General features: G+C 45.7%; 1 protein-coding gene across 1 annotated transcript; it reads right to left on the bottom strand.

Moving 5' to 3' along the window:
* Positions 1-1,424: 1,424 nt before the first annotated feature.
* LOC126982740 (ubiquitin conjugation factor E4 A-like) lies at positions 1,425-27,971 on the bottom strand. Its single transcript, XM_050835055.1, has 14 exons — positions 27,872-27,971; positions 25,695-25,822; positions 22,209-22,518; positions 20,323-20,653; positions 18,414-18,634; positions 17,092-17,304; positions 14,613-14,804; positions 13,325-14,004; positions 12,340-12,543; positions 10,963-11,104; positions 9,913-10,014; positions 9,385-9,547; positions 7,918-8,093; positions 1,425-4,810 (listed from the first exon to the last, which is right to left on the bottom strand). Exons 2-14 carry the CDS (start codon positions 25,820-25,822, stop codon positions 4,574-4,576), a joined length of 3,099 nt encoding a protein of 1,032 aa, XP_050691012.1. The 5' UTR covers positions 27,872-27,971; the 3' UTR covers positions 1,425-4,573.
* Positions 27,972-27,980: the final 9 nt, after the last annotated feature.

Consider the following 27,980-nt stretch of genomic DNA (forward strand, 5'->3'; position numbering starts at 1 on the left):
GGAATAAAAAAATTTCCCCCTGGAATCATAAAATTTCCCCCCTGGAATCATAAAATTTCCCCCCTGGAATCAAAATTTTCCCCCTGGAATCATAAAATTTCCCCCTGGAATCATAAATTTCCCCCTGCAATCATAAAATTTCCCCCCTGGAATCATAAAATTTCCCCCCTTGAATCAAAATTTCCCCCCTGGAATCTTAAAATTTCCCCCCTGGAATCATAAAATTTCCCCCTGGAATCATAAAATTTCCCCCTTGAAATCATAAAATTTCCCTCCTGGAATCATAAAATTTCCCCCTGGAATCATAAAATTTCCCCCCTGGAATCATAAAATTTCCCCCCTGGAATCAAAAAATTTCCCCCCTGGAATCATAAAATTTCCCCCAGGTTGGGAAATGCTGATCTATTTTCTTCCCTTCTCGTTCTCGTCTCTTCTCTTCTCCTCTTTCGTTCTTTTCCTCAATTCTTATCTCATTTTTACCCTGTACAACCCCCTTCCCTTCCCTTCCTTTCCTCCATCCCCAACGTCCTTCTCTTTCCTCCCCTTCTTTGCCCTTCTGCCAAAATCTCCTCTTCCCTACCCTTCCATCTTCCATTCCCTTAATATTCTTTCTTCCATTCCCTCTTTTTACCTTCCCTTCCCTTTCCTTTCCTTCCCTGCCCTGCCCTTTCCTTCCTTCCCTTCCCTGCCCTGCCCTTTCCCTCCCTTCCCCCTTTATCTACTCTTTCCTTCTCTTCCTTTCCCCCTTTTTCCTTCCCTTTTCCCATTCCCTCCCCCCTCAATCTCTCACCTCTCCCTCTCCCTTCTCCTGTACCTCCAAACCCAATCAGTGTCTTGCATTACTAACACTGCCTTACTTTACTGATACTAAATGATTTCTGTCGCCCTCTGAAGCCATCTCTTGCACCCTGTAGGACCAAAGTTAACAGTGTAGGATTTGACCGTCTCGTTAGTTAGGTGAAAATAAAATATCCTACCCAGAGCCATAGAGGAGGGGAGTTTTACCCCAAAAAGCCGAGGCACATCTGGACAGCATGTGGGTACTATGGGCCACTCGGCGGTGACTGAAAAATCCCAGTTTGTGGCATTGGGCGGGGCGCGAACCCAAGGCATCATGCTATGCACTCAGCCACCGCTTACTCCTACCCACAGCTTTTTTTTTTTTTTTTTAGGGAAAGGATCCTTCTTCTTTACTGTCCTTCTTCTTTTCATTTACTGCCCTTCTTCTCATTTTCTGCCCTTCTTCTCATTTATTATCCTCCTCCTTCTTCTCATTTACTCTCCTTCTTCCTATCATTATTTGTTGTCCTTCTCCTCCTTCTTCCTATCATTCATTGTCCACATCTTCCCTTAAGGAGTTCAAAGTCAAGGACATACACTCACAAACCTACACCTCAGGCAGGACAAGGAAATGAGACAAGATAAAAACCTCTGGCATATATTCAACACATCCTGTAACAGAAAAGAAACAAACCTATCACAGTTCACAAAGTATAATCTCGTCTCTCTTACTGAAGTGCGGCCACAACCAGCACCAGCATAACAACAGAACGTAATATAACTTAGTGGTGAAATAACATCAGATACGAAAACCCTTAACAATAATGCCCTGTCTGCGTATGAGGTGACAGTTAACAAGACCCCTTCACCTCGTCCTGTCCCCTGTTATTGAACATTCACCGAGCGTAAAGTCCTCGCTACTAAACATCAACTTGAATAGGAAAGGAGACCAGTTTTTTCTTTCCCATTCTCATCAGGCGTTTCTCGTGTATCTCAGAGAATGACTAATATTGTCCCAAGTAACAAACTCCTTCTTCATCCCTTCCTGTCTCTCTCACTCACCAAGCTTAGAACCACATTACTATACATTAACTTGAATAGGTGACCATCTTTCTCTCTCGCCTTCTCGTCTGGTCTCTCGTGTGGCTCAGAAAATGACTAATATTGTCCCAAGTAACAAACTCCTTCATTGCTTCCTGTCTCTCACAAAACTTAAAACCTCATTACTATACATAACTTTTAGGAGCCACGTTTTGTCTTCACTTCTCTTAAGGCGTCTTGTGTGGCTCGGTGAGGATGACCAATGTTGCTGTCTTCTGAGTAACAAATTCCCTTGATCCCTTCCTGTCTCTCTCACTCACCAAACTTAAAACCTCATTACTAAACATTAATTTTAGGAGTCATGTTTTGTCTTCACTTCTCTTAAGGCGTCTCTTGAGGATGACTAATACTCTCTTGCGGGTAACAGAGGCCCTTCATCCCATCTTGTCCCTTGCTACTCGCTGAACATTCCCCAAATATTAAACCTCTTGAGTTAACTTATTAGGTAGCCAGTTCCCTCTCTTCACCTGAGTCGTGTGGCGCGAGAGAATGACTGAATGGTTTCCCGGTGTGACCATGAGCAAGGCCCCTCCATCTCTCCTTGTCTTATGCTTTCCAATGAACATTCGCTCGACTTAAAAACCTTTGAATGAACTTATTAGGGAGGCAGTTTCCTCGCTTCACTTCTGTCATGTGGTGTGGCTCAGAGAGAATGATTAATGCTTATGTCATCCAATGTGACTGTGTGCAAAATCCCTTCATCTTTTCCCGCTTTTCTCTTATTGAACATTCACCAAACTTCATAATTTTTCAACTAACTTCATCTTTTCAATGTCTCTCTTATTGAACATTCACCAAACTTCATAATCTCTCTACTAACTTCATCTTTTCCTGCTTCTCTCTTATTGAACATTCACCAAACTTCATATGATTTCTCTACTAACTTCATCTTTTCCTGCTTCTCTCTTATTGAACATTCACCAAACTTCATAATTTTTCAACTAACTTCATCTTTTTCTGCTTCTCTTATTGAAAACTCCCCTAACTTCATAATCCTTCTACTAAACATGAACTTGAATAGGGGTCCAATCTCGTCTCTTCACTCTTTTTTAGGTCTTTCATACGGCTCGGAGAATGACTAAAGTGCTTTCCACGGTGACCATAAAGAAACCTGCTTCATCCCTTCCTGTCCTCAGAGCTTACAGGACTTTCTACTAAAAATAAACTTTTAATTCTCTAGGAGTCAAAATTCGTCTCTTGACATCTCAGGTCTTTCAAATGAACTAAAGTGCTTTCCAGGGTGACTATTAAGAAACCTGATTCATCCCTTCCTGTACAAAGAGCTTACAGGACTTTCTACTAAAAATAAACTATTAATTCTCTAGGACTCAAAGTTTCATCTCTTCAGGTCATTCATAGAAACTAAAGTGCTTTCCTGGGTGACCATTGACCTTCTTCATCCCTTCCTGCCTCTCCTACCCACTGAACATTCACCAAACTCAAAAAGTCGCTGCTGAACATTAATAAGAGTCGCGTTTTCTCTCCTGAGGTCTGTCGCGTGGCTCAGAGAGAATGACTAAATTGCTTCTGGGGTGACTGTTAATGTTCCTCATCTTTTCCTGTTTCTCTTAACAAACATTCACCAAACTCAAGATGTCGCTGCTAAACATTAATACGAGTCGTGTTTTCTCTCCTGAGGTCTGTCACGTGGCTCAGATAGGATGATTGAACTGCTTTCTGGGGTGACTGTTAACCTTCCTCATTTATTCCTGTTTCTCTTATCAAACATTCACCACTCAAAATTTCGCTGCTAAACATTAATACAAGTCGCGTTTTCTCTCCTGAGGTCTGTTGCGTGGCTCAGAGAGAATGACTAAACTGCCTTCTGGGGTGTCCGTTAACCTTCCTCATCCCTCACAAGACTTGCTGCTAAAAATAAACTATAAATTCTCTAAGAGTCACTAAGGTTTTGTCTATCCACTCCTCTCCAGGTTCGTCTTGTGGGCCAGACTGTACTGATCAAGACCAGCACAACAGAGGTCCAGGTATGTACATCTAGCTTTGGTGGGTGGAACAATTATCTTCTTCTGATGTTTTGATGTTCCTTTGAGTAATCTGAGGTGTGTGCTATTGGTTGAGATCAGCATATTTTTACTCCTTCCCTCCCCTTCCCCTCCTAACCATATAATTCTGATATAAGCACAAAAACACACCACAAGAATATAATTTGATTCCCCCAAAAGAGTTGTAGTTATACCGGACCTTTGCTCAACGTGGCATACTTTACTTTATAGACAAATTTCAAGTACAAAAACTCCCTCTGAAAAAATAAACTTTAAACCAGAAGTCCAGCTTTGTCTCGTCACTCCTTAAGGTTCGTCTTGTGCAGGGGCGTGGAGTTGCTGGAGTGGGTACATGTATCTCCAACTCTGACTCCTTTACAATATGTGTGGTGGGTGGTGTGATGTGGCTGGGTGTGGGGTAGTGTGGTGGTGTGACTGGGGTTTGACTTGCCTACCACTGTACTGCAGAAGAGGGGAAGGGAAACCGGGGATGAGTCAGTCTGAATCGGAACCTTAAATTTTCCTGGAGTCGGAGTAGAAATGTTTCATGCCCGACTCCACACCCCTGGTCTTGCGGCACAGGCTGAATGACTAAAGTTTTGTCACCTTCGTCATTGTCTTCCTGCTAAATTTAAGTTGTCTTGTTGCTTCATCTTCGTCTTGTATCAGAATAACTAAACTTCATGTCGTCACTTTTCCTTGGCGTCGTTATCTGCCTCAGGTTGAACGGCTGTGTTTTGTGTCATCATTTCTTTGTCCTGCGACTGCACGGCTCTCTGGGTGCGCTTCTCCTCCAGCCAGCGGGTGATCCTGGCCTTCAGCTCCGTGTTGGGCACCACCTCCTCCATGGTCAGCGGCTGCCGGTTGAAGGGGTCAATCTGGTCGGACAGCAGGTGACGCGCGATGGTCTGGCGGTCAACGGTCAGCTGGAAGGAAGGTGAGGTAATTAACTCATTTGATCTGATACCTTTGACTCAATACAGGTAGCCTTCAACATATGTAATGTTTCAAGAATTGACAGTAAAGATCAAATACTAATAGAATTTTAACATGGATTTAAATGGGACATAATGAATCAATTATAGGAGCCAAAGGGTTTGTAATGCTTACGCATACTGTTGTATTTACACTTTGTTTGCATTCCTTTATTCTCTCCTCTCTTTCAAGGTTAAATTCACCTTACTAAATAACTCTGCTGCTTCAGTTTTACAAATTATGGCCCAACCACTCTAAAGTGGCAGCCGTGACATATTGCCCATCCTCCACTCTTCTGCCATGTTTCCAGCTGGCCTCCTGCATCGTGTGTCCTATACACCTGCTCCTTCTTTCTCTCACTTGTACAAGAAAGCTAGTGAGTACAAAGAACTGACAACATTGCCTACACAGTGTGTCAGCTCAGCTGACCTTTCCCAACCCCACAGTAACAGTTCAGGGGTGCATTGTCTGCCATAATTATGGCATTTTTGCCATATTTTGTTGTCTGCCATCTGCCAAATGCCATAATGTTGATAAAGTATGGGGATTGTACTGTATTCTATACCCATGAAGGGTTCTCAACCAGGGGGCGTGGACACTCTCCCAAGGGGGCGCAAGCACAGGAAGGGAGGGGGTGGACCAAGTTCGTGCTGCCGTCAAGCTACACCCACGTCAGGGAGCTTGACGCAGCCTAACTTCAATCCACCCTGGTTTCAGCAGCTTGAAGTCACTACGGGAACAACCGCCCACACATCACTTCACACAAGTGACGCCATAGCTTAGCTTAGCTCTCTACACACAAACAATCCAAACACACACACCCCCAGCACGCCGGGGGTATACAAATAAGGTGCCCGATAAACAATAACTACACCAAAACAACTGACGAACCTACACCATACAACTGTACACTCCTACTGTCTTTCCTATTCCCCACCTGTACCTCACCACTAAAGAAGACAAAAAGCAATATCGGTCCCCTAAAAGATGAAAGTGACGTACTAACACAGGACAGTAGACAAATGGTCGAAATCCTAAACAGGAACTTCGCGTCTGTGTTCACGGTCGAGAATACCCAGTCCGCACCGAGCCCTTCCCCACCGATGGGAATCACTCCCCTAGAAATTGGTACAATCGACGAACGGGATGTGAAAAAGTACCTAGACAAACTCGAGACAAACAAGTCTACCGGACCCGACGACTTGTCACCCAGGCTGCTCAAGGAACTCAAGCAGCAAATCCTCAAGCCACTCACCGCCATCTACAATCTGTCACTACAACAAAACAAAGTCCCGAAAGACTGGAAACAAGCGAACGTAACACCGATCTACAAAAAGGGAGACAAAAGTGTGGCCCTAAACTACAGACCAATCAGCTTGACCTCAGTGGCGGGAAAAATCCTCGAGAAGATCATCAGAGACAAACTCGTTAGGTTCCTTGAAGACAACAACATCATTTCCGATGCTCAGCACGGTTTCAGGAACAAGCGCTCATGCTTAACCAATTTATTGGACTTCTTCCAAGGTATCTATGAAAACTGGGATAATCATATCCCCAGTGATGTTATATATCTAGACTTTCAGAAAGCCTTTGACAAAGTGCCACATGAAAGACTCCTCAAGAAACTTAAGTCGACAGGATTAGGCGATCTGACAGCGTGGATCAAAGACTGGCTCACTGAAAGAAAACAACGAGTTGTACTCAACGGACAGGCCTCCGAGTGGCTCCCGGTCACAAGTGGAGTGCCACAGGGGTCAGTGCTGGGACCCATACGTTTCATCATATATATCAACGACCTAGAACTAGGATTAAAATCCAATCTTTCAAAATTTGCCGACGACACAAAGATGGGTGGGAAGGCCCTCACGACGGTTACTGCGAAATTATCCAGAGAGACCTGGACCAGATCACTCGGTGGTCAGAAAAATGGCAGATGTCCTTCAACACTACCAAATGTAAAGTAATGCATATCGGATCCAGAAACAGCAACCACATATACCACATGGGTGGCGAACCACTACATGTTGTGCAAGAGGAAAGAGACCTCGGGGTCACCATCAGCAGTGACTTGAAACAAACAAAACACTGCAAGTCCGCCTGTAAGAAAGCCAATACAATGCTTGGGTTCATATCGAGGAACTTCGAATACAAGACGCCGGGAGTTATGTTATCCTTGTATAATTCGCTGGTAAGGCCCCACCTGAATACGCCGTGCAATTCTGGTCTCTAATTACAGGAAAGACATTGAATTACTTGAGAGAGTACAGCGCGGAGCCACGAAGATGATACCATCACTGAGGACGAAGCCCTATGAAGAACGACTCGAGCGACTCAACCTCTTCACGTTGGAAAAGAGACGACTGCGGGGAGACATGATACAAGTCTTTAAGTACCTGAACAAGCTCAGCAACGTTGATCACTCCAAACTCTTCACGCTACAAACTAACCTGAGAACAAGAAACAACGGAAAAACAATTCAAGCAAAGCGATGCAATACCGACATCGGCAGGAGTTATTTCTCGAATAGAGTTGTTCGCCACTGGAACAGCCTTCCTGCAGAAGTGGTTAGCGCAGAGACCATCAACTCCTTCAAGAAACGCATTGATCGCCACTTTGCTGCAACAGGAGTGAACTGAACGTTCCCAAGAGTAGGTACACAAGTGCTTTAATCCTTCCCTGCAAGCCACTCCTGTGGCAAACGGATTGATTAAATCACTGAACGCAGGCAGCCTAGTAATGAGCCAACAGGCTTTCTGCTGCCTGCTAGTCCATGTTTCCATGTTTCCTCTAAACCTCTTAAGAGGAAATGGAAGAGGGTTAAGAGGTTTAGAAAAGGATTAAGAGGAGATGGAAGAGGATTAATCCTCTTCCATTTCCTCTTAACCCTTTCCATACTGTGACGCCAACGTCTGTGTCACGTATTGAAAGTGTTAAATCATTTTAAATACAGTAATTTAATTTTGATTTAAATCATGACTTTTTTACTGATTTAATTCAATTTAAATCACTTGATTTAAATCAAAACAACCCTGGTGCGTGGGCAGGCCGGGACACACACCTTGGAGGACGGTAGGATGACCGGGTCCGTCATGAGGTGGGACATGATGGGGTCCAGGAACTCGTCCGGCGCCTCGGCTGCAATGTCTTCGTCCTCGGCGTGCGCCTTGGTGGCCTCCTCCACAGCCTGGCCCACCACCTGCATCTCCTCGGCCAGCAGCCCTCGCCCAACACGGCCTGACAGAGGGGGAGGCCGTGAGGGAACAGTCCTTGGTAAAAATGTCTTACAAGTACAGTACTGTCTCCAAGTTTGCAATAAATGGGTCGACGTTGCGGGTCACAAATGTTGAAATCACAAACTTTGAACCATTACTCTTATGGGGAAAATTGAAAACCGTTGACATCTTGCGTTTGGCCACCCATCCAGGGGGCAAAACGCACGTGTGCAGACGGCCCCGGCCGTGCGCTGGGCCCAAGCAGCTGATGATGGTGATGGTGATGATGAGTGTCGGCGGCGTGGCCTTTGCATCGGCGCCGCCTGAACAGTATTTTTGTCGGGGCCCGTGTGTGTGTGTGTGTGTGTGTGTGTGTGTGTGTGTGTGTGTGTGTGTGTGTGTGTGTATGGCTGTGTTTGTTATGGGTTTGGGCTTCTGAATTTGCTGATTCTTGTTTTCCACATGTTGCACGGGACCCCTTTCTTTTCTTCCATCTCTTCTTTTTGAAAAAGAAGAGATGGAAGAAAGGAAAGGGGTCCCACGCAACATGTGGAAAGTGAGAATTGGCAAATTGAGGAGCCTGGGCTCACAATGGGCACAGCCACACACACGCGGGCCCCTGTGAAAATGCCGTTTGGGTGGTGCCGATGTGGGGGCCACACCGCCAACACTCATCATCAGCCGCCCGTCAGCTGCTAAGGCCCAGCGCACGGTCGGGGCTGCTCGCACACATGCGCCGGGCTGGCCGGATCCCACTCACCATGCTTCCTGCAGCCAATGGAAAGGCCTGGGGGGTGGGTAAGAGCGAGAATGGAAATCAAGGACCACAACAAAGTGAAAAAACCCTGTTTCAGCAGCCTTTTCCTTTTCCTTTCAGGTCACATCGCAATTTCATTTTTCAATAAAAATAAAAATTTTGGGGTCCCTATCGCAAACTCGGTGAATTGCAAACTTGGATCTTGCAATCCTGGAGACAGTACTGTAACTGGTATTAAAAATATAACCTCAACAAAACTTTACATTTCCTATTAAAATAATAAAACCAAGAAAGTTTCCTAGCGCTCATCATCTTTTGAATTGCTTAAGGCCGTTTTCTTTGCTGCCTCAACTGCTTTAGAAAACTGCTGGAAATCTATATGTAGAAAAAACTAACAAAATAGGAAATTGGTGATCATTTTACTGATTTAGTCTTCAAAATTGATATAGAAATAAAAAAATATCAAGGCATCTTTGCTCATCTGAACTATTCCTAAATCTAGTTCTATTTTGACATAACCACAACAAAATTTCAGGATTGCTCCAAGTCTCCTTACACAAGACATCAAAGGCCTGAGAGAACAGCTGCGGCGTGTAGGAGCGGCCATCGGAGGAGACGGCGAAGCAGAAGGACGGGTTGGCATGAAGGTGTGTGTAGATGGTGCAGATGTCCGTCACTATCTCGGCCGGCCGGAACTCATACTTCTCCATGTAGCGAACCTGCAATGGCGGGAACACTAGAGCAAACCAGGACTGGCAGCACACATGAGCGACTCTCCAGCGCAACGTTGCCAGATTGTTGTACTCTGCCTCTTATGTTTGCCGATTTCCGACCCAAAAAATGCTTTCAACACCCAAATAACTGCCTTCATATATGGTTATTGTTTAAATGGTTAATTATTGGTGCTTCTTGGCAACAGTTATGGGCCAGAAGTTGGTAAATATGCGGCTCTTGAGTACGACAATCTGGCAATGGTGCTCTTAACCCTTTTCTTTTCCTGCCTCTGTGATAATGATGACCTTTCCATAATTGTATTTGTTTTATCCTCTGCCAATTCTATCAATACAAGGAGTCATAAACCCACCTTCAGGTTGCGCTGCTTGGGTCCAACCAAGGTGGAGAGGAAGTAGTTGAGCATGGCAGCCATCCTGTCCACCAGTGTGCTGTGGGTGAACATCTGCGGGATCTGTCGAGAGGCAAGTCAGGACGATGAGACAACAAAAGGAGAGAACATCTTGCTGTGTGGCAGTAGTGCACAATAACCCCTTGGCTGCAGATTCCCTACCAGAAGACCTCACCAAGCTACAGGAATGGAACAAAAAGTGGTTGCTACAATTCAATGAAGAAAAATGTAAAGTTCTGCACCTTGGGAGGGGATATCCAGCATACCAATACCACATGGGAAACACTCCACTATCCACCACAGAGGCAGAGAAAGACCTGGGACATGTTACCAAGCCACCAGTGAAGGCCAAATCCATGCCAATTGCAGCGGACGGACGGGTTAACATTCTGTGGAACCCTCAGGAAAACCTACCAAAGGTTCTGACAAAATTAAGGAAAGCCTTTAGGCTGGATGCTTTGCCATTACTTTTCTAATGCACTTCAAAATAATTTAGTTCCAAGTCATCAACTGTTCTTACACACCACATGTATTATTTAAAATCCTCTTTTAAATAACAAATTCTAACATTTCAAATTCAGTTTACATGACCTTTCCACAAACCTAAGTTCACATGAAAAACAGTGACTTTATAGCTTCAGAGTAGCACTAACAGATAAAAAAGCATTCTAGTAGTTACCAAAGTTTAAATATTAACCTGGTACTTGAGGGGATCATGTTTCTTAAAGGCCCCTTCCCTCCAAGCGAGAAGAATGAGAAAAAAGTCATCACTCACGCAAAGCATTTCATAATATACATCAACGCATCTGCAATCAGTTTATGCATCATCTATTTTGGGGGTTTTATATCATGGCAAAAATTTGGCCTGTCACTGGTACACGGTAAAGCCACAAATTTGGCCCGTCGGTGCTACCGGGTTAACCTTGTATGGTGCTGCTGCTGCCAAGGTAAAGAGTATCAAAATTTATGGGTGGAGGAAACACAGCGACGTAAGGTAATGACACAACTGACCTCTTTGGTGAGGCGAATAAGGATCTGGATGGTGTGGGAGCCAAGGTTATTGTGGAAACGAGCCAGCAGCATCATGTTCTGGAAGCTGCGTTCCCTCGCCTCGCGCTGGGATGCCGGGAGGCTGTCCCACTCCCCCTCGTCCCTGTGGAAAGAGTGAATGTCAGTCTCTATAGGATACAAAGTTATAGGAAAATTAAGAGCAAAATAAACTAAAACAAGAATATATCACAACTCTTCGCTCTTATGAAATGGGTACGAAAAGACTCCTAAAAGCGATCAATTTGTGGAAAGAGTGAATGTCAGTCTCTATAGGATACAAAGTCATAGGAAAATTAAGAGCAAAATAAACTAGAACAAGAATATATCACAACTCTTCGCTCTTATGAAATGGATACCAAAATACTCCTAAAAGTGATAAATTTGCATAGAAAGCCCACTCCCCCTCATCCCTGTGGAAAGAGTGCATGTCAGTCTCTATAGGATACAAAGTCATAGGAAAATCAAGTGCAAATTAAACGAACAAGAAAATCTCACAACTTACTGCTCCTGTGAAATGGGTACCGAAAGACTCCTAAAAGCAATCAACTTGTATAGAAAGATGTCCCTTACTTTGCAAGGAGGAAAGGTGGGGAGAAGGCTGTTCAAGTTGACTTCAAGATTAAAGTTTGGAATAATGAAAAGTGTGGTATATTTTAATCACCTACTACCTCCTATCTCTCCACTCCACCTGCTTCTCCACTCCACAGAACTTCCACTTATCTCATATCTCAACCAGTGCTACAAACAACATTATCAGTCCACCTCCTATCTCTCCACTCCACCTGCTTCTCCACTCCACAGAACTCCCACTGATCATATGTCAACCAGTGCTAAAAACAACATTATCAGTCCACCTCCTATCTCTCCACTCCACCTGCTTCTCCACTCCACAGAACTCCCACTTATCTCATATCTCAACCAGTGCTAAAAACATTATCAGTCCACCTCCTATCTCTCCACTCCACCTGCTTCTCCACTCCACAGAACTCCCACTTATCTCATATCTCAACCAGTGCTAAAAACAACATTATCAGTCCAGGAACATTTGTTGGCAACTTCTGCAACTCTAACATCCTTCCATACTCCATCATCTACTGCTGTATAATCCAACAGGCTGCATTGCTCCTTCCTTACTGCTCTCCTTCCGCAATTATCCTCTTTATCTTACTGTTTAACATCCTTATTTCTCTTTATTGGCAACTTCTGCAACTCTAACATCCTTCCATACTCCATCATCTACTGCTATATAATCTAACAGGCTCCTTTGCTCCTCCCTTCCTACTCTCCCTCTGCAAGTATCCTCTTTTTTGTAATGCTTAACTTCCTTATTTTCCCAACCTTTCTTTCTGGGACTCCCTCAGCTGCGACATGTAGGAGAGGCCCTCGTCCAGCAGGTAGATGGCGTCGTTGATGAGGAGGTTGACGAAGCGCAGGAAGAGCGGTGGCCGGGCAGACTCCATGTTGGCCAGCGCCTCGGAGGCCAGCTCGGTGAACCTCTTCCGGTGACTCGGCAGCTCCCACAAGTACTTCATGACCTCGTACCTGCAAGCGAGGGGGAGTTGGGGAAAGTTAAAAAGCTTCTGAATATAATGAAAGTAATAAAAAGGATGGATACTGAAGTCAACGAAGGTAGAGGCAGAAAAAAACTACTGCCTCGTGAATGCCATGAACTGACACAGACCACCAGAATGGCTCGCCTGGGTGTCTGAGCCATGAGACAGCCACTCCCCCCCTCCTCCCCCCCCTGTCCAGTACTGTCTACACCTTCCCTCCCCCCCTGTCCAGTACTGTCCACTCCTTCCCTCCCCCTGTCCAGTACTGTCCACTCCTTCCCTCCCCCCCTGTCCAGTACTGTCCACTCCTTCCCTCCCCCTGTCCAGTACTGTCCACTCCTTCCCTTCCCCTGTCCAGTACTGTCCACTCCTTCCCTTCCCCTGTCCAGTACTGTCCACTCCTTCCCTTCCCCTGTCCAGTACTGTCCACTCCTTCCCTTCCCCTGTCCTGTACTGTCCACTCCTTCCCTCCCCCTGTCCAGTACTGTCCACTCCTTCCCTCCCCCTGTCCAGTACTGTCCACTCCTTCCCTCCCCCTGTCCAGTACTGTCCACTCCTTCCCTCCCCCTGTCCAGTACTGTCCACTCCTTCCCTCCCCCCCTGTCCAGTACTGTCCACTCCTTCCCTCCCCCTGTCCAGTACTGTCCACTCCTTCCCTCCCCCTGTCCAGTACTGTCCACTCCTTCCCTCCCCCTGTCCAGTACTGTCCACTCCTTCCCTCCCCCTGTCCAGTACTGTCCACTCCTTCCCTCCCCCTGTCCAGTACTCACATGGGGCGCCGGTAGCCAAACTTCTCCTCAAAGGCCACGTTCTGGCCGGTCATCTCTATGCTGACGAACACGTTGAGCAGCGTGGGCACCAGCTGGCTGGCGAGGGGGTGCCTCTGAAACAGCTGTTCCTGCAGGCCCTTCAGCAGCCCGCTGGAGGAGTTTCCGGTCTCCGGCAGAAGGATCTCCAGGCAGCTGGCCAGCTGTGCGCGCAGGTGTGGGTTGCTCATGCGCTTCTGGGAGCCCATGAACACCACGATGAAGGACATGAGCTGCGACAGGATGGCACTGTCCCGGGCAGCGTCCAGAAGGCCCGTCGTGTAGTGCTTCACTGAACTGATGGCCTCCGTGAGGTTCTCCACCAGCAGTTCAGGTACGCACTGCAGCAGAGGGTGGGGCTCCTCCTCCTCCTCGTTAGGAAGTGGCAGTTTCACCTCCCGCAGTGTGGTGGGAGGCGTGCGCTGGTTTGTGGGGATGAGGGAGATCTGCACCAACCACTCTATTGTGGCTCCCAGGAACTGCAGTAACTGCTCCGTCATGTCGGGCTCAAAGAGAGCAGCCTTGAGGGAGAGGAGGTCTGCCGTGCGGGCCTCCACGTACGGCTGCATCACCTCCGCAACAGACTCATTTTGGTGTATCCGCCCCAGCTCCTGTGACAGCTTGGACAGTTTCTGCTGTGCCACCTGCCAAAGATGAAGTTTGTTACTTGCTAAAAGCTAAAAAATTACCTCCAAAAGACTTTGTAGAGGAAGATATCATTTAAATAGCAAAATAATCTTAATCTGGGGCAACAAAATTATTGGTCTTAAGTTTTAAACAAATTTTTGATGAAATAGATTTAAAGTTTTATAAGTACAGAGATTGTGAATAACTGTTCCAAAATATTCCTGTGTGATATTACTGTTGAGCCGAGTCCAACATGTGATGACTGTGTTCTTGGTGACAGCCTTACACTCGTGCTGACCGGGCCAAAAACAAAATATTACTTTCCCAACTCTATCATGTTCATCATCAGCCTAGTTTCCAGTTCCAACGTCAATGAGATGTATTTACCAAGTTGTGACAAACGGGAAAAGAGCTGCGCTCGCGCTGTCCCGTCTCCATATCTGCTGTTATCCAACTTTTCCTTAAATGTGAATGTACTTCTCAGCGTCCCCACACTGTCTTCCTTTAGGCTTCTTGGTGTCAGTTATTTCCAGCCCATCGCTCCTTTTGTCCATTCATCGCCCCCTCTCCAACATGTGTGGTTATATCAATGGGTGTGAAGGAAGCGCCGTCCTGGTGGCCTTACCTGCATGCCGAGGTGCAGTGCGCGGTGTGTCAGGAAGAAGCAGGAGCTGATGAAGGAGTACTGCTGGGAGTGGGGCAACGTGGCGTCCTCAGGGTGAGGGACCAGCGTGGTGAGGCTCCCCAGGCCCTTTGTGTACGCCCCTGCCACGCCTCCCTCACCCACCGGGGGGGCGACGCAGTACGTGGGGTCCACCTGACGCACCACACACGACGTGGACAAAATGAGAAACAATAAATATTCAACAAACACTGTCAGCATCAATCAGTCCCTGCAATGCTTATAGAAGAGGAAAAAAAAAGGGATGATTTTTTTAAGAGTAAAGGGCTCAAGGGCAGAAACAAAACAAAAAACAACAAAAAGTCCGCTCAGCACTGCCCCTATAAAAGGTAACGGAATAAGAGTGGCAAGAGGAAGGGGTGAATTTAAAAGTGTTAAGAAGAAGGAGTGAATTACAGGAAAGGTGTCTTGATACTCCCCTTTTGCAACAGGTCAAATCGAAGGCAGGATGATAATGAGGATGATGATTACGATGAGGAGACGGAGGAGGACAATAAATCTAAGTGCTGCATGAAGTGACTTGAATATCTCCACTCCGATGGGTTGACGAGGCAGGTAAGTGACAGGTAAGTGAGGATAAGTCAGAGATAAGGAAAGCAAGAGAACAGGAGACATGAGAGAGGAGAGTGGGAAGGTGCTTGTGTATGAGACAAAGGGAAGTCATGCACAAAGAACACTTAAGGTCGTATTAGAAGACATTTTGCCTCCCAAGAACACACATTTGACAAGGCTTTTGTAGGCGTGGTGGGCATTACCAGGGGTAGTTTTATGACCCTTGTGGTAGTCTGACCTTTCCTCTGTACCGTGAACCTGAAGAAACACTCATTAGATCCCAACTGACCCCCTCTTTAACCTTTAGAAATAGAAAATGTGAGAAGCGAAAGTGTCTTGTTACACCAGGCCTAGTCTCTTCTGACACGACCGCCCCCTCAGGATGGACGCCCAAGAAGAAACAGGGAACAAAGGTACAGATGGACAGACAGAGAAGGGACGGCTGTTTCTGACAACCAACCACAGTGGCGTGTCCCCGGGCCTTTTTTAATTTTTTTTACAGTAGAGGAAACAGTTTAAGGGAAAAAAAAAAAAAGGAAACAACAATGAAAAAAAAAGTCTGCTACTCACTGCTCCTACAAAAGAGTCAAGAGGAGTGGCCGAAAGATAGGTCAATTTCAGGAGGAGAAGTGAGGTGGTCTGATACCCTCCATTGTCTGTGCCAAATATAATCACTGGGTGGCTGTGTTTTCTGCCTCCTCTCACAAAAATAATCCACAAAGAACTGGATGGGAAGCTGCTATTAGAACACGACCTATTAATTACTATACAAGATCAATCCATCACTGTACATTGCTAATAGGAAAACAAGGCCAATCCAGTACTGTACCCATCCCAGGTAACATGAAAGAGGACACTGGTAATACATAATCGACAGGGAATAGCAGTTTTTCATCCTCTCACTAACACACTCCCCAAAAGAACAGGACGGAAAGCTGCTATTAGGAGAACAAGGCCAATCCATTACTATACCCATCCCAGGTAACATGAAAGAGGACACTGGTAATACATAATCGACAGTTAATAGCAGTTTTTCATGGCTCCTCTCACTAACACTCCCCAAAAGAACAGGACGGAAAGCTGCTATTAGGAGAACAAGGCTAACCCACAACAGCATCCATCCCAGCTAACATAGAAGGGGAAACAGGGAGGAAAGAGCACACTGGTAATGCAAACTCCATGCCCCATCTTGAGTATGAGGACAGCAAGGCCAATTCACAACTATATCCATCCTAACTAACATGGAAGAGGAAGACAGGAAGAAAACAAGACTGCTAACTACATCCAAAACTGACCTCTCTTTCGGCCACTCAACTCTATCCTATTTTATATACAGGAGCAGTGCTTAGCGGGCATCTTTGTTTTCATTAATATTTGCCCTTGAGCTGCTTCCTGCACCATGTCCCACCTTGAGTATTAGGAGAACGAGAGTGATCCATGAACTATACCAATCCCAGCTAACTAACACAGAGGAGGAAGAAGACATGGACGAAAGAGGGTAAGTATGGAGAGATGCTATTAAGAGAGAAAGGGTGATCCAGAACTATCTCCATCCCAATAACGAACATTATAGAGAAAGATAAGGAGGAAAGAGGAATAGTATGGAAAGGTGCTATAAGGAGAGCAAGGCCAATCTACAGTTATATCCATCCCAGTTAACACACGAGGAAGACAAGGGAGGAAAAAAGATTCTGGACTTTCTGGTAATGCAACACACACCCTGACCCCACCTTAGAGTATGAGGAGAGCAAGGCCAATTGACAACAGCACCCATCCCAGCTAACACACATGAGGAAAACAAGGGAGGAAAAAGGATTCTGGACTCTCTGGCAACACACACACACACACACACACACACACACACACATACCTTGAGTATCTTGGCTGTCTTGACGTCCTGGGTGAAGGGTTGGGCCAGCTGCAGCATCACCGCCCCGAGATTGATCATGAACCCATCCGAGGCGTAGATGGACTGTATCCCCCCTTCAGCCCCCTGCAGATGCCACAGTCCTGCTCGGCCCCGGTTAGCCTGTAGACACGCCTCCACCCATGACAGAAGTCCGTCCCTGGCCTCGGGTGACACCTGGAATATCGCACTAATTATAGCAAGGTTACATTATGTGATGCTGTACAGGTAGGTGAGGATCCGTCAGAGATGAGGAAAGCAAACAAAAAAAGAGGTATCTGTGGGTGAGTGCATTTTCACCTTGATAAAAACAGACTATTGAGTTAACCATTTCCTCTCTCCCTCACACACACCTTGAGGAGCTTGTGGAAGATTTTGTGGATGTGTAAAGTAAACAAAAAAAGGGCGTCTCCATGAGTGAGTGCATTTTCACCATGACCAAAAAAACAGACTATTGAGTTAACCATTTCCTCTCTCCCTCACACACACCTGAGGAGCTTGTGGAAGATTTTGTGGATGTGTAAAGTAAACAAAAAAAGGGCGTCTCTGTGAGTGAGTGCATTTTCACCATGACCAAAAAAACAGACTATTGAGTTGAACATTTCCTCTCTCCCTCACACACACCTGAGGAGCTTGTGGAAGATTTTGTGGATGTGTAAAGTAAACAAAAAAAGGGCGTCTCTGTGAGTGAGTGCATTTTCACCATGACCAAAAAAACAGACTATTGAGTTAACCATTTCCTCTCTCCCTCACACACACCTGAGGAGCTTGTGGAAGATTTTGTGGATGTGTAAAGTAAACAAAAAAAAGGGCGTCTCTGTGAGTGAGTGTATTTTTACCTTGATAAAAACAGACTATTGAGTTAAACATTTCCTCTCTCCCTCACACACACCTTGAGGAGCTTGTGGAAGATTTTGTGGATGTGTAAAGTAAACAAAAAAAAGGGCGTCTCCGTGAGTGAGTGCATTTTCACCGTGACCAAAAAACAGACTATTGAGTTAACCATTTCCTCTCTCCCTCACACACACCTTGAAGAGTGTGTAGAAGACTTTGAGGATACAGAAAGTAAACAAAAAAAGGGCGTCTCCGTGAGTGAGTGCATTTTCACCATGACCAAAAAAACAGACTATCGGGTTAAACATTTCCTCTCTCCCTCACACACACCTGAGGAGCTTGTGGAAGATTTTGTGGATGTGTAAAGTAAACAAAAAAAAAAGGGCGTCTCCATGAGTGAGTGACCATAAAACAGACTATCGGGTTAAACATTTCCTCTCTCCCTCACACACCTTGAGGAGCTTGTAGAAGACTTTGTGGATGCGGATATTCATGTGCTTCTGCGCCAGCCATATGCTCTTCTCCGTGTCCTTGTGGATGTGGCCAGGCTTGGAGGACGGCTTGTCGAAGAAGGGCGAGGGCATGCCGGGGAGGTGCGGCAGGCTGGAGATGGAGAGGAGGCTGCCGAGGGGTGTGCGGTGGAAGCTGTGGCCCACCCTTGTCTCCTGAGGGCCTGAGTTAAGTGAGAGATGGTAAAAGTTATGATTTTCTTCTGTCTCCCGGGGCAGTTTGGGTTCTAAGGCGGATATATAGCAAGGGAGAATGTGTGTTATTAGCCCAGCCCTTGTCTCCTGAGGTCCTGTGTTAAGTGGGAGATAGACAAGGTTACATTTTCTTCTCTTTTCTTGGGTAGTTTGGGTTAAATATATCCTCTCTATCTGTGGCCTTTCCTATGGTGGATATGTATTATGTAGCAAAGTAGAATGTATGTTATGAGCCCAACCCTTGTCTCCTGAGGTCCTGTGTTAAGAGGGAGATAGTTAAGGTTACATTTTCTTCTCTTTCCCTAGGTAGTTTGGGTTATATGTTTCCTCTCTATCTCTGGCCTTTCCTATGGTGAATATGTATTATGTAGCAAAGTAGAATGTATGTTATTAGCCCAACCCTTGTCTCGGTTACATTTTCTTCTCTTTTCTTGGGTAGTTTGGGTTATATATTTCCACTCTATCTCTGGTGTCTCCTATGGTGGATATGTAGTGAAGGAGAATGTGTGTTATTAGCCCAACCCTTGTCTCCTGAAGCCATGAGTTAGTGGGAGATAGAGTTAACCTGGTACCAGCGACGGGCCAAATTTGTGGCTTTACTGTGTACCAGCGACGGGCCAAGTTTTTGCCATGACATAAACCCTCCAAAATAGATGATGCATAAACTGATCACATATGCGTTGATGTATATTATGAAATCGTTTGCGCGATTGATGATTTTTCTCATTATTCTCGCTTAGAGGGGCCTTAAAGAAGCGTGATCCCCACAGCTACCGGGTTAAATGTTTTCCCTTTTCCCCTACACCTGGATTCTCGGACTCTTCCAGCTCACAAGAAATACTTCCCAAGGCCACCACAGAGATTAGCCAGGTTCTCAAGAGTGTTTTTTCACATTCATGGTGCAGAAGGCTCATAAAACTACCCCTAGGCTCCTAAAACTACCCATAACCTTGACCAAAGCCTAATCAAATGTGGGTGTGTAAGGCTCTAAATGTCTGAGGATAAGGGCGCTTGTTTTTCCCAGGGTGAATATGAGGCAAGGGAGAATGCAGCGTTTTAGCAAGAGATAAAATAATTAGTGTTAGTGGCTTATGACATGTTTTGATTGAATGTGTTTTTCATTTATATTCTTTGACAGTGCCCACCTTGACTCCATCTCATTCAACAAAGAAGAAAGATAAGAGATAAACATTACACCGACACACACACACCTCTCTTTCGGCCACCTCTTTTGATTCTTTTTTAGGAGCAGCGAGTAGCGGGCTTTTCTTTATTATTGTTTCCTTTTTTGTGTGCCCTTGAGCTGCCTCCTTTGTTGTAAAAAAAAAAAATATATATATACAAGCACGCAAGCACACATACACACAAGCAAAAGTTATATCACCAAGGTCCAGAAAAGGAACAAAAAGTGGCTGCTACAATTCAATGAAGAAAAATGTAAAGTCCTGCACCTTGGGAGGGGATATCCAGCACACCAATACCACATGGGAAACACTCCACTATCCACCACAAAGGCAGAGAAAGACCTGGGAGTATACATTACCAGGCTACCAGTGAAAGCCAAATCTGTGCCAATTGCAGCGGACGGGTTAAGAAACAGATCTCTCCACAATGAGCTTTTCTGAGAACACTTATACCCACACCCTAACGGCCTTACCCTCGGGAAGCTTGGTGAGCAGCACGGCGAGGAGTGGCAGCGAGGCGTAGAACTCCATCACCTCCAACAGATGGAAGTCCACCGCCATGAGGGAGCACGACCTCAGCTTGCTGGTGACCTCAGCCAGCAGCTGCACAAACACAGTGGGCGGGACAGACGCTCCCTCGCTGGCTAGGTGATCGACAAGGCTGCGGGTCAGCTCATCCACTGCGTTGTCTCGGCCTAGGCCTTGGCGAAGCACACGGAACACCTGCTGCTCCACCGCCTGGCTCGTGTACAGCTCGGGTTGCTCCAAGGCCGTGGCGAGGTTGGTCACCACGGCTTCCATCACCTGCACACCAAGAAGGGTTAAGTATTTCCTCTCTCCCTGGTATGTATGTATGTATGGCAGAATGAAGAATTTTAACACAATATCAAAAAAATAATTAGAGTTGTTCATTTACTACAGCGAGAAGGGTTAAATATTTCCTCTCTCTCTCTGGCGTGTAGCAAGGTGGGATGCAGAATTTTAACACAGCATCAAAAAAGAATTAGTGTCAGTGTTGCTCATTTACCATTCCTCACAGCCGTCAAAGATGAGAGCCTGGAAATATATGTGGTTTTACTCTTTTTCTTATATACCTACACTAAAGGAGACTGTGTATAACCTGACCTTGGCTGCATTGGGGCCTGACACAGCTTTCACAACTGAAGCGTGTATGTATATAAGGGGTAACTGAACCAATTAGAGGGCACAGGCATTGTCACCATAGGGGAGGCGGTGGCTGAAATCGAAGAAGTAACACCCCATCCCCCCCACGAAAAAAAAAAGCCCTACCAGCTATCATGCAAAAAAAAAAAAAAAATAAATAAATAAAAAGCAGAGTCTCCCCATCCCCCCCACACTTACAGGCATTACCGTATCCCATGACATAAACCATCCAACGTAGAAGGTGCACAAACTGACGATGAATGCGCTGATATCTATTATATAATGATTTGCGTGGGTGATGATTTTTCTCATTAATTTGCTTAGAGGAGCCTTTAAGAAACATGATCCCAGCAGCTACCGGGTTAAGGCAGCATTCTGTTTTGGGCGGCATTTGGTGACTGGATTCTCGCTGCGTCGTGTGGTGAAGTTAAGGAGACAGAAGCTTAAAGTGGGTGATTTGCAGCCCTGAAGTTGCGTGATTTTACTGTCAAATTATGGTTGTGTGGGATGCCCTGTGTTGAGTCTGGCGGTACCTTTGACCGTGCAGCAGCGACGGGCCAAATTTGTGTCATGATATAAACCCCCCAAAATAGATGATGCATAAACTGATCACAAATGCTTTGATATATATTATGAAATGGTTTGTGTAAGTGATGATTTTTTCTCATTTTTCTCGCTTAGAGGGATCATTAAGAAACGTGATCCCCGCTGCTACTGGGTTAAAACAAGATCTTCTCGGAACTATAAAAAAAATGGCAGGTCGCCCATTTTACATTGCAGCAGACCCTCCGTTTAAAGCGAGACAGGTACGAAAAAATACAGACAAAACGGAGGTGCTGTGTCAATGAGCTTTGTCGATTTGGGACTGGTGGAACTGATTTTCTTTTTGTGTGTGTTTGTGTGTGTGTGTGAAGGAGTCTGCTTAAGGGGGCGCCATAAAATATCCTGCAAAAGAAATGCGTTAAATGGAGGTGTTATATTAATGAGCTTTAGCGGTTTGGGATTGGTGGAACTTTTATTGTGTTTGCGTGTGTGTGTGTGTGTGTGTTTGAAGGAGCCAGCTTACAGACGGCATCATAAGAAAATCCTAGAGAAGAAATGCGCAATTCTTTTTTTAATACAGCAAAGGAAGCAGCTTGAGGGGAAAAAGAAAACAACAACTAACTAACTAACAAATACGCCTTGCACCCCTTACCTTCCTGGCAACACCCCCCTGCGGCCTGTCTCTCACGGCGCAGCACCTGCCGTACACCTCACTCAGGTACACGATGACCTCAGGCTGGGCGGCCTCTTGCGCCCCCTCCCCCTGCGGCCCCACACACTGCACGTCAGCCGGGTCAAGCAGCAGGCGGGTGAACAGCAGCTGAGGGAAGCTGTCGAGGGTGAGGGGGTCGCTGGAGGGGAGGAGGACGCGGGGAGCGGCATGTGGCCACTCCTCCCTGGTAGTGATCATCAGTAGCTGCTCCAGGAAGGTGATGGTGCTGCTGCTGTCGTCATCCTCGGCCCTGGAAGACGTTTGTGTATAGTGGATATGTACACGCAGATTCCTTATTATGGAAACTCCGAACTTGGAAATTTAGATACATACAGAAACAAAATAAGTATCTAAATGAATGAATAAAGAAAGAAATGCAAAATAAATACAAATTATGGAAACTACAGACATGAAAATTAAAGTACATGTGCACACACACACACACACACACACACACACACACAAACGGAAAGTAAATATATAATAATAAAAAATAAAAAAAAGAAAGGTGTACAGAGACATAATTAACAGTTTTGATGATTTCTCTTTGGCTACTCTCATGCAACACTATAAACAACACACACACACACACACACACACACACGGGCTCTAGGAAAACACGCATTTTTCACTCCGTACAATATCACCTCTTGTCTTTCCTGGACATACCCCCAAAAATCTCAGGAGGGGCATGGCAAGACACCCCTGAAACTAACATGGAAGGCAAAATATAAGGAACTCTAACAGCACTTTTGAGAAACAGCGCTTATTAGGTTACAATTCCAAACAAAAAAGTTGATAAGGGAGAGAAATAGAGAGAGGCAGCCCTGAAGGAGAGACAGGAAGGAGGGGTAAGAGAGGGAGAGGGACAGCAGGGAGGGGAAGGCCAAGTGGAGAGCTAATAACAGAAAATAACCAAAAGGAATAGATGTTAGGAATATCGAACCTGGAAACAGTGCTCAGAAGGGAAAGACTCCGATGGTTCGGACATGTAAAGAGAGCAGGGGAGGATACAGTGCTGGGAGTTATGGAGAGATTAGAGGTAGAAGGAAGGAGACCAGTTGGTAGACCTAGGAAAACGTGGAGAAGGTGTATACAGGAAGACTTGGCATTGATGGGACTGGATGAACATCAGGCAGAAGACAGAGTAGAATAGAGGAGAGCCATAAAGCGTCCAACTGCTCAGGAAGAGTGAAAATGGACGGTAAGCGAAATGATGATTGTGATGATGAACCAAAAGTAATAGAAGTATAAGCAACTAGGCATGGAGGCAGTAAAAGGAGCAATGATATCACACAACAAAGCATCAAATGGCCTATTCAATGAACTTACAACTTTCAAAGGGAACAAAAGACTACTATCCATATCAGACCCATTGACATACCGTACAGTTTTTTGCAAATATCTTTCAAATGAAGACTCGGATCAACATGGAGCTTTGGCACAGATTGTTTCACGCACTCCGCTAATTTTTCACGCTATTGTACAATGCCAGATGCAGTTTTTTTTTTTTTTTTTTACAAAGGAGGAGGCAAAAGGCACACAAAAAAAAAAAAAAAAAAAAATAAAAAAGCTGCTCCTAAAAAAAAAAAAAAAAAAGGGGTGTCGAAAGCAAGATCATGTCCTCCCTCCTCTTGAAAGAGAAGTTCAAGAGGAGGAGGAGAGGAGAGCAGATGAAGAGGAAGGAAGATTGTTCAGGATGTGTGAAGTGTGAGATGAAAAAGAAAAGTGTTGGTTTAACTAAGGGTTTGGGTTTGGACAGTATGAGGATGAGCATGGAGCGGAGGGGAAGTGGGGCGGGGAGGGATGGGAGGGAAGTTCAGAAGAGCAAGAGAGAGAAGAGCAAAAGAGAAGGAGAAGATAGAAAGAGAGGCAAGAGGCAGAATTGAAGGTAGATAGAAGAGGATCAGTATGAGGAGAGAGAGGATGAGATGAGAGAAGAGAAGCCCACTCTGTTCAGAGAAGAGCTGTGTGGAGCCCCCCACACATGAGATGCATATACCCCATAGAGGGCAGACAAGGCCCCTGTATATGGACAGGGGAGAGAACTAGGCGGCATTTGTACAGAGCGCCTCAGGAAGCTGATTTAGTAAGAGATGAGATATGAAGTTTCCAGTTGAGATTGAGAGTTAAGGATAGACCGAGGATGTTTAGTGTTGAGAAGATTGTGCCAAGTGGATGGGTGAGAAGAAACTGTGTTTTTGATTGAAAGGACACAGTTTCTTCTTTGCCCCAATCGGAATAATAGTAAGGTCTGAGTAAAAGAAGAATAATGCAGTGGTGGAATCAGGCGTAGGAATGGATTATGTCCAGCGCAATAGCCAAAAGCAAAGTTTCACCCAGAAGAAGAGAGAAGGGATGAAGAGTCAGTTAAAAGCTTAGAGATCACCAGAGACTGCCTCTGCGGAACATACTGGCGATCAGATAGAAGGTCAGAAGTGGAAAGGTGCTTTTGAATCTTCCGTCAAAAGCTGATTGAAGACAAGAAAACAAGCAAAGAAGTAAAGCGCTATAGGATTTGAGTTTGGGGATTGGGCCGGGCACAGCTTTGTGCTGAAGGCATACTTCAGCTTCCAGCAAGAAGGAAAGGTAGATGTTGACAGGCAGAGGCGAAAGAGTTTGACCAGGTAGGGTGTCGTTTACTCATGATTGTGATGGCAAAACCTGCGTGAGCCACTTACACATTCAAGCAGGTGAGGCGTGACTTATTTGTGACGTGTATCCACCAACTACCTCCACCCCTGGCTTCCACCCCCCCCCAAAAAAAAAAAGAGAGAGAGAGAGAGAGGGGGGGTGACAAGGGGAAGGGAGGGGGGATGGAGGGAAAGGGAGGTAAACGAGAGAAAGAGGGTGGGAGAGAGAGAGGGAATGCAGGGGAAAAGGAGGGAAGGAAAGGTAGGAATGGGAGTAGGGGAAGCCAGGGGTGGAGGTAGTTGGTGGATACACGTCACAAATACGTCGCGCCTCACCTGTTTGAATGTGTAAGTGGCTCACGCAGGTTTTGCCATCACAGTCATGAGTAAACGGTATAATTAACTGCATCTGGCAATGCACAATAGCGTGAAAAATTAGCGGAGTGTGTGAAACAATCTGTGCCAAAGCACCTTGCTGATCCGAGTCTTCATTTGAAAGATATTTGCGAAAAACGGTACGTCATGGGGTCTGATATGGATAGTAGGGATGCAATAGAACAAAGCTTCAAATGGCCTTTTCCATGGACTTACAACTCTCACAGGGAATATAAAGACTAGAGATGCAATAGAGCAATGCTTCAAATGGCCTTTTCCATGGACTTACAACTTTCAAAGGGAATAAAAAGACTAGAGATGCAATAGAACAATGCTTCAAATGGCCTTCTACATATAGTTACGGCTCTGACAGGGCACAAACAACACCTCCCCCAGCAAGACAAGTTCCTGGCTGTACCTGATGACTTGGTCTGGGGCGGCGGGAGGCTCACTCTCGGCCGCCAGGTGCTGCTGACTGAACTGCTCGGCATCCTTCACCGAGGAGAAGAGCGCTGCAAAGGGATTGTTCTGTAGCTTCTCCGACATCTGAAAATCAAGAGGAGTATGTTAAGCCCAGTTATTCCCGCTTTATGATTGCATTATGTTCTTGCGAGAGCGATTGTGAAGATGAATGATTGCATAAGAGGCACCTCAAGAGAGCTTACCAGCGCTATAATTGGTACCTGCCCCCTCCTTTGTCGACAAGGGATTTTTTTTACTTAGTGCGCTGCCAATTTTTTTTGTTTATGCTGAAGTAGGGTAAGCATGTTGTTTTCTTTCAAACAATACCTAGCCCTGCTCTCTTGACTAATTATTGGTCAGTGTAGGACTTGTGTAAGCTTTGAAATGATCTCCGCTAGACATCCACCATCTGACTAGAGGGGAATTAAAGTCAAGGCTGTCAGCACTCAATGCCTCCCCCCCCAGGTCTGTGAATTTCCCCTTGTGCTGAAGGAATGTGACTTCCGAAAATAGAAGCTGCCTAAATGGATCAAGCTTCCTGTCAGGACGGTACCACAGGTGAATGGCTTCCTGTTACTGTGGCGTCCCCCAAGGGACAGTTTGGATGATTGGGATAAAAGTGGCTGTTAAAACTTACTCCGAGAAATGCAAAACAATGTTTGGCGACTCAATCCTCAACAACACTACCAGCTCGGCAACACCTCAAACCAGCCACCACATACACCAGATACTATAGCCAAAGCAAACAGCCCTGCGCGTTCATCAACAGGAACATTGGATTAGGCGCCCAAGTGTGGTCCCCACACCAGATGGTTTGCGATTAGAACCATCGACCACTGGGAACGCCTCCTGAGGCGTAGTAACAGCCCCACGATAGCCACTTTTAAGATATGACAGACACATAAACAGACCCTAACACTGGCTGACTTGACATAGAGGTGGGGATCACTACCATTTCATAGGTAAGCATTCATAGGTAAGCATTCTCACCTTCCAGTGAATTTCATCCATAAGATGGGGGCCCTTTGACCTCAATACCCATCAAGGGCATCAAGAAGGGCTAGAAGTTAAGTTATTTTGGGGTGTGGTTCACATAAACTGTATGAAATTTATGCTTCTTATTACTAAATCATAGAAGGGAAGTCCACTCGGGATGGAAAACTGTCTATAAAAATGTGTTCTCAGTGATCCCACTTCAATATTCCGTACGCGCTCTACCAAAGGTCATATAGTCTTCAACGTCAATAAACAGTTAAGGGTATGTACTTTACGATGGTACTTCATTCAGTTACGTGAATTAAGTAGAAGTGAAGGTATGAAAGGTTGAAGTAAGGTATGTTTTTACCTGTATGTGCCCGCGTGGGAGAACAGGCACGCAAAATAAGCCCACCTTTGAGGGTTAACGTAATCATTTATCGTGTGATGTAGTCGTAAATTTTTTTTCTTTTACATTATCTAGATGTTGTCTATATAGAGTACACATAATTTGGATGTAAATACATGTAAGAAAAAGGACCTCAAGAGTTTCTGTTAACCTTATGATCAGGAAGGAGATCACTGAAATGGAGGAGAGGAGAAAAAGGAAGGACTGCTTAATTGTTTGGGGCATCAAGGCCACCAATGACGCTGAGGACTTGGCAAAGACAGGGAGACTGTTCAGGCCGCTTCCCTTGTGTGTGTGTATCACCTTTGGCTTCTGCCTGTGACCTTTGGCCTCTACCTGTGACCTGGACCACCTGCTGACCTGACTTTTCCTACCTCATCGCCATGGCTCGGGGTCGGCTGGCTCCTGGACACGGAAGTGGCATACGCAGGGTGAGAGCAATAATAGTTGCAAATTAACCTTTTTTGGCCTACCTGTGTACCTCTATAACACATCAACATTTTGCTTAGATGTAACAGTCAGTCTGAAATGTGATTTGGAAGCAGGCTACGAATGTTCAAACAGCTGATGAATAGACGAGTGGCAAAATTAGTGATGTTTACGGTAGACAGGCTGAGGGACCCTCGACCAGACCACAGCACAACACTGAGGGCAGCCAGCCTCCGCGTGCCTTGACTAATGCAGAGTCACCAGCGGGCAGCACAGCACACACAGGTTCGTCGTGAGCTCGTGTGGCCGCCAGTACTCACCCCGGCAGCTCCAGTACGTGGGTGTGGGCTTGGCGGCCCGTGCGAGCGGCGGCCTGGCAGAAGTAAACACGGGGAGCGCACCGTCAGATGTAGTCCCGGGATCAACGTT

This window comes from Eriocheir sinensis, chromosome 51 (genome assembly GCF_024679095.1).
Source record: "Eriocheir sinensis breed Jianghai 21 chromosome 51, ASM2467909v1, whole genome shotgun sequence".
Taxonomy (NCBI): Eukaryota; Metazoa; Arthropoda; class Malacostraca; order Decapoda; family Varunidae; genus Eriocheir; species Eriocheir sinensis.